This window comes from Leuciscus leuciscus, assembly GCF_965113295.1.
Source record: "Leuciscus leuciscus genome assembly, chromosome: 5".
Taxonomy (NCBI): domain Eukaryota; kingdom Metazoa; phylum Chordata; class Actinopteri; order Cypriniformes; family Leuciscidae; genus Leuciscus; species Leuciscus leuciscus.
The window spans coordinates 6,480,817-6,497,393 of record NC_138729.1 but is presented as its reverse complement, the minus strand read 5'-3'; the positions used below and the strand labels follow the sequence as shown (position 1 = coordinate 6,497,393).

The 16,577-nt window shown below is 35.4% G+C and overlaps 1 protein-coding gene across 4 annotated transcripts in view; it reads right to left on the bottom strand.

The window, feature by feature from the left end:
* Positions 1 to 174: 174 nt before the first annotated feature.
* Positions 175 to 16,577, bottom strand: part of clip1a (CAP-GLY domain containing linker protein 1a) — a 56,785-nt gene continuing 40,382 nt past the window's right edge. For 2 of the 4 annotated variants that reach the window (XM_082170917.1, XM_082170919.1), the window contains 14 exons: positions 11,010 to 11,095; positions 10,741 to 10,861; positions 10,349 to 10,401; positions 8,842 to 8,959; positions 8,217 to 8,302; positions 6,771 to 6,891; positions 6,490 to 6,542; positions 6,265 to 6,382; positions 4,036 to 4,088; positions 3,785 to 3,902; positions 3,561 to 3,702; positions 3,347 to 3,399; positions 1,789 to 1,916; positions 175 to 1,337 (listed from right to left, as the gene is read on the bottom strand). In XM_082170917.1, coding sequence (XP_082027043.1) covers positions 1,109 to 1,337; positions 1,789 to 1,916; positions 3,347 to 3,399; positions 3,561 to 3,702; positions 3,785 to 3,902; positions 4,036 to 4,088; positions 6,265 to 6,382; positions 6,490 to 6,542; positions 6,771 to 6,891; positions 8,217 to 8,302; positions 8,842 to 8,959; positions 10,349 to 10,401; positions 10,741 to 10,861; positions 11,010 to 11,095 — 1,479 coding nt within the window. In that variant the 3' untranslated portion in view covers positions 175 to 1,108. The remainder of the gene's footprint in view (positions 1,338 to 1,788; positions 1,917 to 3,346; positions 3,400 to 3,560; positions 3,703 to 3,784; positions 3,903 to 4,035; positions 4,089 to 6,264; positions 6,383 to 6,489; positions 6,543 to 6,770; positions 6,892 to 8,216; positions 8,303 to 8,841; positions 8,960 to 10,348; positions 10,402 to 10,740; positions 10,862 to 11,009; positions 11,096 to 16,577) is intronic. The other 2 variants (XM_082170918.1, XM_082170920.1) reach the window with 2 other exon arrangements.

Genomic DNA, 16,577 nt, shown 5'->3' with positions numbered 1-16,577 from the left:
TAATATCAACGATGTTGCTAAATGATATTCAGTAGAAGTATTATTTTCAGTAATGCAAGTTATAGTTGAGTGTCGGTGAAGGGGTACTTGATCTTTACCGTTTACCAGTGAGGTACATAAAGAAAAAAATGTTTGCGAAAACGGTTCATTCTTAAGATTGACAACATCAGACAATTTTATCTGAAAACGATGTTTATTGTGACTCACTGCTTCGTTTATCAGGCAGTTTCATTTTGGAAAAACATGTCTGGCTTTGAGAAGAGACAAATAGCCCTACGTTTTCTACAGACAGTTCAGGAAGTTCTTCAGGGCCATACACACATTTTTTTTAGAGCAGCACATTAGATTTAACATATAACACAACAAAGATTTTTTTTGCACTTAAAATATATTTTATGAAGTTTCTTTCCATAAGATTTTCCCCATTTGAACTTTATACAAATAAATGTCTCACAAACAACCAGGGAAACATGCTGACTTTACTGAAAACAGTCCCCCCTTCATACATTCCAGATCTACACAACTCATAATAAAGTAACAAAAACAGTAAGATGATGGTTACTTGTTTTTTTTTTACAATTCTTTTTGGGCAAACGTTTTCCTAACAGTCATCCTGAAAGATAAGTCATTGAAACAGACACATTTACTCGTTGAGAAATAATGAAATTTTCACAATCCTAGAATAACTTATTATATTATTACTTCTCTTACAGTATCCAAACTTTGTGACGTGTGAAAGGCTGTTGAGAAGTCAAGCCTCCCTTCCACTAGAGGTCAGCACTGAAGTTCAAACACCTGAACCCAAAGACCTTTAAAGAGAGAACCGCAATTCCACATTTCCTGGTTAACCATAAAAACAATGAGCATTTACTACATTTACAAGGTACTCTTTCCTCCGAACAGTCATTCAGTGCAATAAAGGCAGGTAAAATTGCCACTGAGTAAACTATTGATGCTTGCTTTAAAGTGACTGAAAGGTTTAGGCTTATATGGTGGTAAACACACAAGTGAAAAACCACACACACACTCACAATAGTCTTTTGTGCACTGTTTGATTCAAGGCATAGTATTGCAAGTATAAATGCTGCAGGATCATGGTAGCAAAACCCTAGAAAGTTTGATCGTCGTTGCAGGACTCTGTCCAGTGGCCGAAGACCTCACAGATGTCACAGTAGGGTCGTTCATCGCTGGGACTGCCGTGGTAGGTGGTGTGCGGGGGGGAATCTAGCATCTGGTCCTGCGTGGGACAGTCTTCGGTGTCGTGCTGGTCGAAGCAGTCGCATATGTCACAGAAGAGACGGGGAGGGGGTTTCTTTTTAATCGCCGTCTCAGCATGACTAGGTAGAAAAGACAAGCTCTTAGACACTGTATAACATGATAAACATAATAATAACAGCTTTTTTTTTTTTTTACCTAATATACTTGTGTAAAACAACATTTTATTTGCATATCAACATGATAAACTGAACAAGGTGAATATATTGATCTGAATTGTCAAACTGAACAAGGTGAAACATGGATAACCCAAGCAGAAATAATCCAATTCAAATCAATATATAAGAATTAAGTAATAAACCTTGAAGTAACACTCTTTACATTTAGGAATACGCCTCTATAAATGCATGTACACACAATTACCTTTTTGTTTGAAGAACTACAAAATCTTTATGTTAGTCAACTAATATAAAACCAGTAATTATAGTAATTAAGTTAACTGAGACGTTTGTGTTTGAAGATTAAAAGAAAATAAATGAGTGACTCTTGGGATTTAAAGAAATAAAAAAGCACCTGTTATGAGTGTCTATTTCGGTTGCACCGTTTCCGTTGAGCGCTGCTTCAGCCATCTTCTCTAGTTTAGATTTTAGGTCTTCGTTCTTCCGCTGCAGATCCACAATAACCGTGTTCAGGAATTCAACCTTTCCCAAAGAAATCAGCAAAGTCAATTAACATGATTCAATAAACCCAGAGAAGTTGCTTTCAGAGATTGAGACTCTATTCTGATGCCATTTTAGGGCTGCACAATATATTGAAATTATTGAAATATCGCAAATGTATATATCGCGATATGCATATCGCAACGGCTTGCAATAACTAGGGTCATGAACAAAAGACGAAGAGATTATCACTCACTGCTCTTGGCTGAATAACTTTTGTAGCTTTAATAAAAATCAGTATATATTTAATTCATACAGTGAAAATTAAGCAGCGTTTTATTTTTTACATTTGATTATTCAGTTTCTGTTGTTAAATAAACCTAATGTAGGATAACCTGAAACCCTGAACCCTGAGGTTTACACTGATGTTAAAATAACACGTCTTACGCGACAGTAAAACACTGCTGTTCACTTTCAGAAGCTGTAGAGATGTTTTCTATTCACAAAAAGAATGTGAAACACGTATGTAGGTTATATAATTTTAAATATATTTCAAAGATAATTTAAGTTTATTTTACACACTTTAAGCATTATCGTATTGCATATCGAATATCGCATTATTTAATGAATTATCGCATTTTTCTTCAATATCGTGCAGCCCTAATACCACTGTTATGTAATATTGCAATGCCAACTTGTTAAAATTAGATTTCTATTTGTAGGATTTTTTAGGTATCCGTAAATGACTAGTAATGTAAGTACCTAGTGTTTTTTTTTTATTACTTTTATTGATTTTCTTATTTGTTTTACTAAGCATGGAAAAATGTAACATTAGCCTGTCAAATCCTTTTGAGAGTCAAAAAATGTAAATGACAAACGGACACCAAGATTCTGACAAGATGAACACACTGGTGAATTTTCGTGGTTTGATCCAAACTTTGATCCAGCAAAGTCCAGTCTGAGTCGTGTTCGACAATCACTATCACTAAAGTTTTGCCATGAAATCACTCTGCTTGTATTCTTTCTTTTTCTTTTCTTTCTTTTTTTCTCTTAATTTAGATTTCAGAAAACTGAATAGGGGAAATAGTATGGAAACAAAATTATTTTTCCATTCAGTTTTCATTTTCCATCGTTTTTTCAGACCTGGAAATTACTCAAATCAAATTCCATGCTTTTCTAAACTGCGTAGGGACCCTGAATTTAATTGTACAACTTTTATATTAAGGATTAACAGATTATATCAATAATATTATACATGGTTAATGCAAAAAGTGTGTGAAATGCCTACAAACAAACAAACAAAAAAATCTTTATTACTAATTTCTAGGAACAGAACAACTTTTTTTGTAAAATAACACTGTAATTGTTTGCCTAAGCAATGCTCACTCTTGTAGGTCAGTGGGCCAAAAGAGCAGTATGTCAATATAATTATGCCTTTTATGTGTGATAGGAAAAAGGTCCAGTCTGCATACCTGATGCTCAGCATTCTCCTTCGCCTCCCTCCATGTTTTCAAGACAGAATCATCTGGATGGAATGTAAAACACACACATGCGAAGTTCGGTCATGTAGATTAAACAAAATCTATAGTCTTACTGAATTTAATTTGACATTTAACCCGTGATATTTATTTGTAACTTATTTAATAGAAACATTCTGGTTTAAAACAACTATGTGTGAAGAGGTACCTGAGCCGGTGCCGGTGACCTGAGCGTCAGCTAGACTCCTCTCGAGAGCCTTCAGTCGCTCCTGAAGCTGAGTGTTCTCACTCTTGTGGGATTTCAGATTGGACTGAAGCGCCTGTGTCGTGTCACGCAGACCTGCTATCTGCTTGCAAGAACCACAAACACAATTTTTTTTTTTAGCAAAACTGAAATGCGCACATTCAAACTCTAAACCAAAAGGACGTTACCTCATTTCTCAGAGAGTCTAATTCTTTGTCCTTTTCTGAGACCAAGGCACTCTGTGTTTGGAGAGATTGCTGAAGCGCTTCCTTCTCCTTTTCTGTCTCTTTTGTTAAAGTGCTTTCCCTGTGCAGAAGACAGATTGTGTGTGTGCATTCTGCATCCATTAAAACGGCAATATAGGGTCAGAACGTCTAATGAAGAAAGGACTTCTATTTATAGTAGTCAAAATTGCTGTACATTTCTTGTATTTGCTTACCTCATTTTTATCTTCTTCAATTGACTGTTGAGGCTGTCACGCTCCTTTGTGAGCTGCATTAAGAGTGAACAGAATATAATACTTATGCAACATAAAAAGGCAAAATCCCTATTTAATCCTCAGTAGTATTTTCAGTTTCTTTAAAAAAAAATATATATATAATAAATAAACTCTTTATAAAGTCTGGTGCACTTTTCAGCTTTTTCTGCCCAAGTGCCACCCACATAGACATGTAAACTTGTTTTGTTTTGCTTTTATTAACAATTTAAGGGTGGATTTATCTGCAAATTAATAAAAATAAACTGGAATGGAAAAAGATTAACATCATATTAAAGCAATATTACAGTTTGCCAAATCCTGTGCAGTGACACTAATGCCTCAGTTGAAATCAGGTATAAGTAATAAAAAGCTTGATTTCAGATTTCTCTTTTCTACAGACCTGTAGCTGTCTGCCTATTTACGCCATACATGAGCGCCAAGTTGTGCACTACTAAATATTTTAGATACTTAAAATGCTGTTACTTAAAACGTACATATAAACCAAATATTTAAGGAAGCCTACAACACATTTATTACTATAAATATTATACATTTAAAATATAGCCACAGGCAGCAATTACCAGGGTCCAAGCACCAAATGTTCATATGAACAAAGAGGTGGTACTCGTGATTTCCTTGTATCGTTCCAAATATTATGTGTTTTTACTGCAAAGTCAACTTGAATCTTGAATCTCCACTGATACTGAGAGTTAGGGTTTGATGAAACATCTTTCATCAAACAATACATGATAGTTCAAAAAGGAAATCATGAAATATTCAGCCATTCAAACTGATGGTAAAAATTATAGACCTAAAAAGATTTATTAGCCATCAACATTAGTATTACAGCCCTCATCTGTCACTCACAATTTGTGATATTTGGCATGTTTCCTCAGACTGTCCTTTTGGACATGTGCACCAAATTTTGTGAACTTTGGACGTTCACAAAATATATAATAGTAATTTATAATTAGTCACTATAGGTCACACCCACATATCGGCCTAATTTGAAGAAACTTGACGCGTCCTCAGAATCTCCTGATGTCTGACGTCCTGCAGATATACGTGAATTAGTAAAAATGGGCATCGCCTGACTATTTAAATTGCTCGTATCTTCACAACACTTTGACCAATCAAAATTCTTTGATAACTTTCCATAACCCTCAGGTCACGGTTGTCATAACACACACTAAGTTAAGTATAAATACATTCAAGTGTTGCAAAGTTATAGAAGAAATGTCCATTTCAATGTGTTTTTCGTTAAATTCATTTGCATGTTATTTGAGAATGGTTTTACTAATCAACTTTAATTCTATAACTGTTTGTCGACATGCTCTTAACATGATCTGGTTTGATTATTGCTTTTAAAATAAAGTAAAAATCAGAAGAAAGATGTGAATATATTGACATTTGGTGGCGCTAGAGGTTTTGAGTTAGAGAAACCAAATTTGCTGTGGTTAATGTTCAGACTGTCCTCTAAATTTCACAACTTTCATGCAAGCGGTTCTAAAGGCTGCTATAGACTCAATGGCGAGAGGAGGAGGAAACTAACAATAACAAGCCTTTGGTGTTTGGCTGCTATTAATAATAATAATAATAATAAATCTGAGCAAAAACAATAGGGTTTCATGGTTCATGCTCAAACCCCAAATACAGGAGAAACTCAAAAAATTTGAATATTTATAATATTTTATATGGTCAAAAGTTCATGTATATCAGTAATTCAAATTAAAAGGTGAAACTAATATATTTAGAATATATATTACTATATACATATGCATGATTATACTTTTCAGAGGGCCGACATTTCTGTATTTAAAATCCTTTTTTTAAAATTGATTTCATGTAATATTCAAATTTTATGAGATTTTGAATTTGGGGTTTTCATAAGCTGTGAGCCATAATCATCAAAATTATAACTTTTGCATGATATTCTAATTTTTCGAGTTTTATCTGTAAGAAACCCCTACAAATACAATAGGATTCCAGCACTTTGTTCTTGGACCCCTTAATCATTTCTGTCCATTACATTAAAGCCAACTCTTGATTGCATAAAGCCACCAAATTAATTTACTTGGGATGTTAAAATATGTTCTCAAACTGGGATAACAACTGTGTTATGTGTGAAAATCCTTCTCAAATATCATAAAAATAAATAAAATAAAAAGATTATGTAAACAGCCATAATACCTCATTTCTCAGAGAGTCTAATTCTTTGTCCTTTTCTGAGATCAAGGCACTCTGTGTTTGGAGAGATTGCTGAAGTGCTGCTTTCTCCTTTTCTGATTCACTTGTTAAAGTGCTTTCCCTGTGCAGAAGACAGATCATATGATGTGTGAATTCTGCATTCATTTGGGGGTTGAAACAAAGTCCCTCTATACATGACACCATTACAAACAAGTTCTGTTTCCTTACCTCATTTTCATCTCCTTCAACTGATCATTGAGGTTGTCACACTCCTTTTTGAGCTGCATTAAGAGTGAATAACAGTTAGGGCTTTCAGCTATCAAATTAGCACATTAATCATCACAACATAGCATTACAATGATTTAAGGCATAAAATATTTACATTAAACATGCACAACATCAGCATTAAAATCAACCAAAAATGAATTCAGCTCAATTATCTGGACACTGAATATGATGCAAGTCAAAATCAAATCAATGAAATGACACACATTATACAGTGAACATACATTTAGTAGAATGCTACTGTCTTTGTGGCTGCTGGCAAGGTCCATGGTTAGCTTTTCCTTCTCATTCTTCAGAGTATCCACTGCCTGGGTTTTTTCAGCAGCTGCTTGTTTTAACTCCTCACTGAAACACAACCAGCATTTAATCAAACAACACACAGAGACACATAAAACAGTGTGAAGGATTCTTACACCACTTCTAAAAACAACTATAAACACAAGATTCTCTAACCTGTCCTGGAAAGCTGTAGTGCACATGTAAATGAGTCGACTGTATGGTCTGACACTGCTCAGTACGTCATGTATGCTAACACGAATAATGCAATACTACAGGTATGGTGACATGAATTTAGTCGAGGATGTGGTTTTCACACGGACCATTATAAAAGGGGTGTAAATATTTGACCTGACAATACTTTAAACTGTGAAATCTAGATAGGGAAAAAAATATACATTAGAATATATTTCTGAAGCATCTGTGCTGGAGATAGATAAAAGTTTACCTTAAAATATATGTGAAGAATTGTATTTTGAATGCGTAATACATTGGGTGTTTTTGTAATGATTATAATTGGTAATCTCTGGTAATGACTCCTAATTGGTTATTAAAATCCATAATCTATGCATGGACGCCCCTTTCCTCCCTTAGTTTTATACATAGTTGAATTAAAAGTAAATTAAATACCAGTAAAAGATTGAGATAAGACTTTGAGTGAAAAGTTGTCATGAATATAAAAGATAATTATCAAAGATTATTGGTTTTGTTTTATAATTTAGCATTACGCCAGCTAGCACGGCTACAGTATATTTATAGTGAGAAAAAGATAAAAAGTAAATAAGTAAATAATGGTAACACTTTAGTTTAGGGTTCAGTTCTCACTATTAACAAGTTGTTTATTAGCATTCATATTACTAGAATATTGACTGTTTATTAGTACTTATAAAGCACATATTAATGCCTTATTTTGCTTGACCATATTCTACATCCCTTAATGCCTACCCAATACCTAAACTTAACAACTACCTTATTAACTATTAATAAGCAGTTATTGGGAGTTTATTGCGGCAAAAGTTGTAGTTAATAGTGAGAATTGGACCCTAAACTAAAGTGTGACCTAAATTATATATCTAAAAAAAAAAGACAAAAGTTTTAAAAGTATATCTTTGATTAAAAAAATCTAAAACTCTAAAAAATTACTTAAAAAAATTACCGAAAAGTAAAGAGTCCTAGAGTTCAAACCATCACAGTCCAAAAATATGCAAAAAAAAAAAAAAATGCTTCAGAGATATTGGACTCCTGCATAAAGAGAGTAAAGAAGGATCTTCACCCATTAACACAAACTTGTGGGTTAGTCTAGACGGTAAATATCAACGAAAAATGACAAAAGTTTCACAATTCTACAAACAAAACAAAGATATGCAGTGTGGATAAATGGTAAAGACACTCACATCTCTTTACTGAGGCTGCTGATCTTCTGACTGTCTGAACTCACATTCTCTTGATACTCGGAGTTCTGCTTTGTTAGAGCATCCAGCTACAAAAAGTACAGAAAAAAACATTTCGAAATATTTTGGCCATCTTCTGATCATCTAAAATATACACAACATAGAACAAGGACAACCTGAAGCAGACACTAATAAATTATGAATAATTTTGCACACATCTTTACATAATATTGTCAGATAACTCAGGAATTATATAGACTCCTCCCACAGTTTTCAAAAAAGAATGGAAATGGTGCATATTAGGGCAAGACATTCTGCAGGTTTAAAATCAGAAATATTTTTGTTAACACATTTACATGAATTATTCAGTAACACTGTGCTATTTGGCCTGTAAACATGTCTACAAATCCTTGACTTTATAGATGGATGAACTTCTGGTTATGCATTACTGACAATTTCTGTGTGAATTTGTACTCATGTAAACAGTCTGTTGCTAGTATCCTTACTTGTGGTTACTAGCTTTACATGGTTGAATGCATAATACTGCACATTTAAGATGAGTAACTGTTTTATCACAACAGTCTCATGTAAACATGTATTTTGGTTATTACATAAACAGCCATAATACCTCATTTCTCAGAGTCTCTAATTTTTTGTCCTTTTCTGAGACCAAGGCACTCTGTGTTTGGAGAGATTGCTGAAGTGCTGCTTTCTCCTTTTCAGATTCACTTCTTGAGGTGCTTTCCCTGTACAGAAGAGAGGTTGTATAATGTGTGCATTCAGCATTAAATTAAAAAAAAAAAGTAACATTTAACATCAACGGAACCTTTCCATTGCACAAAAGGTTCTTTATATTCACAAATTTTGGAACCTTTATTTTTAAGAGTGTATGGACAACTTTTATGGTGCATTTTAAATTCTATTTAGAGTTTGAAAGTTCCTGTTCCCTGTATTAGCTTGTCTGCTAAACATCCCCTTCTGTATTGTACACAAAAAAACAAGCAAGTTTGGCACGAGGGCGAGTAGATTATGACAAATCCTTTACGGCATTTCAGGGTGTAGGACTGACTGGGATAAATAAAAAACTAAAAAAACTTTTGGCATGTCTATTAAGTGCTATAAATATAATAACTTGGGTATTACAGTATTTTAAAGTGCCTTAATTATGCTTTTTAGGATATTACCTTTCATGTAGTGTGTAATAGAGCTGTTAGTGCATGTAAAAGGTCTGCAAAGTTTCAAAGATCAAAGTGTAGATAATGTTAATGTCTCCCAAAAGAAAGAGCCGATTCTCAACTGCCTGACATGAGTCATCAGTAATTCCAGCATTATTCCTGCTCGAACCTACATGCGTTTGTAACACATCTGCATAATGCCAGCCTACGGTCTTCATTGGCTGCCCGCAAACAATGTCTACTTCGACCCTCAAACACTGTGGTTGTAGCTGAGACTGGAAGAGTTTGGTTTGTGTTGTTGACGTGTTGAGAAGACGCTGTTTTCTGCACTGTAAAAAATGTCCACTCTGCATGCACTTCCAAAAGATGAGGCATTGATACGGTAAAACTGACACAATCGTTACTGTTCATATCACTGTGTGTACAAATGCTGAGGAAGATACGGAGCTGAAATTCAGATATGCTAATGGACGTTTGGTTTCCTGTTAGCGGTAGACCAATCATAACAGACTGGGCCATCCGACCAATCAGAGCAGAGAAAGCTCTCAGAAAAGGCGGGGTTTAGAGAAACTGGATCCTTGAACAAACTGTTTCAGACACTGTGAGAGAAGAGCTGATGCTGCAGAAGATATTATGAGAAGATTAAAATGTTTTTGATCTTGGATGCATGTAAACCTATTGTAAGAGACCTCCCGATTAAAACTAGGAACCTTTAAAACAACAACAGGGGCACTTTAACATAATACTACAATTAAACATTTCTAAACTTTTATTTCCTCTCTTAATGCTAAAGAATAAACGAAGCGGATCTCTTGCATGGACGGCTCTCTTTCACAAACAACGCTGGTGAATCGGTAGGAGAGATCAGTTAATCTACCCTCACTGTCACGCAAACGAGCCAACAAACTTTTTCCCGCTTATACATAAACTTGGTTTTGACAACTAGGAAAAGTTCCTTACCTCATTTTCATCTCCTTCAACTGATCGTTGAGACTGTCACACTCCTTTTTGAGCTGCATTAAGATGACAGTGAAGAGAATTCATTTACTTCTCACAAAATAGCACATAATAGTACATAAAGCACAATAATAATAATAGTACATATTGGCTAGTATATGAGCACAAAATGATATATAAGTTATTGTTAGGTTAGGCATAAAAATACTTGGCCAACAAACTACAAAGTTTACAATAAAATGTCCATAAACTGCTGGTCATCATTTAATTAAATTAATTTTTTGTCACTTAAATATGATTGACAAGCAAAATAAAAAATTGGAGAAAAAAATGATATAATGTATTTCCTAGTGCAATATTAGAGTAAAATATTACATGTAATGTGGTTAACATACATTTAGTAGAATGTCACTGTCTTTGTGGCTGCTGGCAAGGTCCATGGTTAGCTTTTCCTTCTCATTTTTCAGAGTATCCACTGCCTGGGTTTTTTCAGAAGCTGCTTGTTTTAACTCCTCACTGAAACACAACCAGCATTTGTTTACGCAACAGAGACACACAAACTTATCTGGCTTATTATTATTAGAATTAATATCACATAGAAATTAAACTACACAATTTCAACTGATAAAGAATTGCAGTGTGGATAAATGGTAAAGACACTCACATCTCTTTACTGAGGCTGCTGATCTTCTGACTGTCTGAACTCACATTCTCTTGATACTCTGAGTTCTGCTTTGTTAAGGCATCCAGCTACACAAAAGTACAGAGAAAACAATGAGCAACTTAAAACAAGCACTAGTAAATATCAATGATTTAAGCAGTGGCGTGTAACGCAGTCACTCCTACTAGCCACTTTGGTAGGTTCGTTGAATTTTATATAATATATAAATTTTTCAATAGTAGTCTTTTAAAAAGGCATCTGAAATAAACTAACTGCAATGTAGGGTTGTCAAAAGTATTGATTTTGATACTGAAATATCTAAAATGCTTCCAGTACTCATTTTGCACAGAATAGATACACGATACCAGCTGCGCTTTCTCACGCTCTTATCTCTCCGACAGTAGGTTACACACAAACCTGCCTCCCTTCACTCACTTGCTCTGGATGAATACGGTTGCTGTTACAGGACTTTAATTTCAGCGTGGGATTGCGCGTATTGCGCATCCTTTTAGTCATTCCCGCAGATTTTATGCTCACACTTAAAGTGTGCGCACATAAAGCCACCTCTCAATATTTTTTTTTTTTTTTTTTTTACCACCTATTGTGTTTAAACAATCAACTGCACACAAAAGTGTCAAAATGCCAGTCTTGGCGAGTATTCATGTAGACACGGTCAGTTTTATTTTAAGTGAACAAACATTTGAGAAAGAAAACGCATGTGTAACAGTAAAGGCTCTGTGCATCAGGTCTTAAAGTCAAGTCAAGTCAAGTCAAGAATATTTGTATAGCGCTTTTCACAATACAGATTGTATCAAAGCAGCTTCACAGTATTAAATTAAAATAATACAACAAGGTTTGTTTCAAGTGGAATTTATTGATTGATCAAATTAAATTAAATATCCCCAAAATATCCCCAACTGAGCAAGCCAAAGGCAACAGTGGCAAGGAACCGAAAAACTCCATCAAGTGACCTAATGGTGTCCTAAAACTCCATCAGGTGACCTAATGGAGAAAAAAAAAAAACCTTGGGAGAACCCAGGCTCAGTCGGGGGCCAGTTCTCCTCTGGCATTTATGAGCTAGAGACCGGATTGTATTTTGAACTGTAAGATTAAAAATATTATATGAATGCCTGGCTGAAGAGATGCGACTTTAATCTAGTTTTAAACTGGGAGAGCGAGTCTGAGCAACGAACAGTATCAGGAAGACTATTCCAGAGTTTTGGAGCCAAATGTGAAAATGCTCTTCCTCCTTTAGTGGTTCTGGATATCCTAGGTATGACCAAAAGCCTTGAATTTAGTGATCTTAAAGAGCGCAATGGATTATAGGGTGATAGAAGATCCGTTAAATAGACTGGAGCTAAGCCGTTTAGGGCTTTATAAGTCAGTAGCAATACCTTGTAATTAATACGGAGCTTTATAGGTAACCAATGCAATGATGATAAAATCGGTGTTATATGATCATATTTTCTTGATCTCGTAAGAACTCTAGCGGCGGCATTTTGGACAGTTAGTAGCTTGTTTATTGAGGATGCAGGACAACCAGCTAATAAAGCATTACAGTAATCTAGTCTCGAGGTCATGAATGCATGAACTAACTTTTCTGCATCAGACACTGATAGCATATTACGTAGCTTAGCAATGTTTCTAAGGTGGAAAAAGGCAGTTTTTGTAACATATGAAATATGATTTTCAAAAGACAGGTTGCAATCAAGTATAACACCCAGGTCCTTTACTGTAGAGGATAAAGTAACAGGACATCCTATGATGTTAAAGTTGTATTGTGCGAGGTTTTGTGGGCGGTTTTTTGAACCGATAAGTATTACCTCTGTCTTGTCTGGATTTAATAAAAGAAAATTACGGGTCATCCAATCTTTTATATCTTTAACACACTCTGTCAATTTGGAAAATTTAGCGTTTTCATCCGGCCGTGATGAAATATATATTTGAGGGTCATCAGCATAACAATGGAAACTAATTCCATGTTTCCTTATAATATTTCCAAGTGGCATCATATATATTGAGAATAACAGAGGGCCTAACACAGATCCCTGCGGCACTCCATAGTTTACTGGAGTTATGATCGATTTTTCTCCATTTAAATAGACAAAATGGTAGCGGTCAGATAGGTATGATTTGAACCAGCTTAATGCTTGTCCTTGAACACCAGTATAATTTTGTAGTCGATCTAAGAGTATTGTGTGATCTATAGTATCGAACGCAGCACTAAGATCAAGTAAAACTAGTATTGAGATACAGCCTTGGTCAGAAGCTAAAAGTAAATCATTTGTGATTTTAACGAGCGCAGTTTCAGTGCTATGATGCGGTCTGAATCCAGACTGAAACTTTTCATAGATATCATTTTGTTGCAAGAAAGAGCCCAGTTGAGCGGACACCACTTTTTCTAATATTTTAGACATAAATGGAAGATTTGAAATGGGTCTATAATTTGCTAGGTTATTATGATCTAATTGTGGTTTCTTAATTAGAGGTTTTATAACTCCCAGTTTAAATGTTCTTGGAACATGACCTAAAGATAAAGACGCGTTAATAATATTGAGGAGAGGCTCTTCCACTACAGGTAACACTTCTTTCAGTAGTTTAGTTGGTATAGGATCTAATAAACATGTTGTTGTTTTAGATGAAGTGATAAGTTTATTTAACTCTTTTTGTTCTATAGTTGTAAAGCACTGTAATTGTTCTTGCGGGGTGATAATTGAAGCTGAATTATAAGGCGCAATTGAAGATTGAACGTTTACAATTGTGGTTCTGATGCTTTCTATTTTCTCAGTGAAGAAGTTCATGAAATCATTACTACTGAACTGTAACGGGATATTTTGTTCGGGTGACGTCTGTTTATTTGTTAGTCTAGCCACGGTGTTAAATAAAAACCTTGGATTGTTTTGGTTGTTTTCTATTAGTTTGCGGAGGTGCTCAGCCCTGGCCGCTTTTAGGGCCTTTTTATAATGTGACATACTGTCTTTCCACGCGATTCTAAAGACCTCTAAATTTGTTTGTTTCCATTTACGCTCTAAAATACGGGTTTCTCTCTTTAAAACATGCGTAGTATTGTTGTACCATGGTGCTTTAATTTTCTCTCTGACCTTTTTTAATTTAATAGGTGCAACCACATCCAATGTTCTAGAGAGAATGGTGCTCATAGTGCTAGTTAGTTCTTCTAGTTCATCTGTTTGTTTGGGTTCAGGCAGCAGCTGAGACAGATTAGATAAGCAATTTGAGAAATTATCTATGGTGGATGGGAGGATTGTTCTGCCTAGTTGATAACGTGGCGCCGCATGACATATTACAGCAGTACGTAATATGCAAGTTACCATGTAGTGATCAGTGACATCATCACTTTGTGGAATGATATCTATATCGGTTGGATCGGTTCCATGTGATATAATTAAATCGAGTGTATGATTAAGACGAGTTGGGGTGACGTTTTGCTTGACCCCGTTTTGCTTGACCCCAAATGAATTTAATAAATCTGTAAACGCAGCCCCTAACGCATCATTTGGATTATCTACGTGTATGTTAAAATCTCCAACAATTAATGCTTTATCGACATTGACTAAAAGGAAAATCTGCAAACTCTTTTAGGAAATCAGCGTAAGGCCCTGGCGGTCTATACGGTAGCCAAGGCTAGAGATAATAGGGATGTTTTTCTAATATCTAAGAGCGTAACATTTAGTACAAGTACTTCAAATGAAATAAACTTATAACCCGTTTTCTGAGTAACATTGAGAATATCTCTATAGATTGTTTATAACAGTATCCAGATGGAGTAGACTCATTTAGACCGAAATAATCATTTGGTTTAAGCCAGGTTTCAGTAAGGCAAAGTACATCGAAGCTATTATCTGTGAGTATTTCATTTACAATAACTGCCCTAGGTGTGAGTGATCTAATGTTTAGAAGACCTAGCTTTAGAAATTGTTTTTGTTTACTAATAGCAACATTTTCTGTTTTAATAACAATTAGATTTTTCCTAGGTACTTCAGTAGATGTATTATTTGATCTCACTAAACGAGGAATAGACACGGTTTCTATGCAATGTTCTACACTAGTATTTATATCAGTTAAGTTGGTGCAGCAGAGACTATGATTTGGACTTTTGGTTACTAGTCAAAGGGTATTTAACATTTTGGAGATGTTATCCGACAGAAGATCCGCTCCGAATCTGCTTGGGTGTAAGCCATCAGCACGGAAAAGCCTAGGACGCTCCCAAAACAGATTCCAATTATTTACAAAGAGCAGTTTCTGCTCATTGCACCATGACATTAACCATTCATTTAGCGCAAATAATCTGCTGAACTTTTCATGCCCTAGTCCAGGGGTGGGGAACCTTTTTCCTATCAAGGGCCATTTACAAGTTTTGAACATTCTTTAAGGGCCATTTTAATGAGCAGGGGCGTTTCTAGATTTTAAAAACACCAGGGGCTGAGCCTGAAACATCAGGGGCTGGGTAACAAGATAACATGATTCGATACAGAGAATAATGTATATTTTAGGCCTATATGCAGGGGGCAGACTGGTTAAAAAATTCAGTCCTGGCACTGTAGCCACACCAGCCCATATATAACCACACAGACACACACATATTTAAATGTGAGGTAGTTAGGGGGGTTTGGGGGCATGCTCCCCGAGAAATGTTTTATTTCTCAGACCTACATATGTGCATTTTAAGGTGTTTGAAGGCCAACATTTTTTGATAACAATAGCTTTAAAAGCATGTCAGTGGGCAGTAGCATAACTTATTTGTCAAGCAGATAACAGATTCTTAAACATGAGAATGAGGATAAATGTTGAAATGAATGATCCACACTAGAAAATGGAAATGCAAAATGTTTCTGCTTATTGTTGACAATACATAATCCCATATTCCAAACAGGAATGGCCTTAAATGAGAAATCTGTTGTAGGCCTATTTTTCACATTTTTGGTCACAAAATATTGAGTCTGTTTTGATGACTTTGCAATATTGATCAAATGTTAGAATATTAATAATGAAAATGGAGTAGGGCTACGCCAAAATGTGTAACATTTATGTAGCCTACAAAGGAATACAAAAGCCCCGACATAGAGTTTTGACGCAGCTTTAATCTCCCTTTTGGTTATTTCAATACTTAATTGACGACAGAACACGACGTTACATGCTAGTAGTTTATTTTGCGTGATATAGGGCGCGCCGCATTTGCGTGATTGAAGAGTGCGCGCCGCGAGCAAACGGCTGGCACGACGTAACGCAAGTAAGTTAGTTTTTCTGAGTTTTACTGACATATAGCCTGACAACATCTGGTCTGACAGAAGACTGTGCGGCGGTGCTGACTGCGTTATTTTTTTTTTAAACCGGTGCGGCGCGCTCGCCCCCGAAGTTCATCCGTGAGAAACTTGAAACCGGTGCTTGAACTTGAACTCAGGTGACTCATTATGACCGCCGCTAGCGTAGCTAGCCGGTCATATAGGGATTGTCAAAGTTTTTTTTTTTTTTTGTCTTTTTTTGTCACCTTACTGAATTTTTCGTCAACGATACCAGGGACACCGAAACACCGGGGAACATGAAATTTGGTGG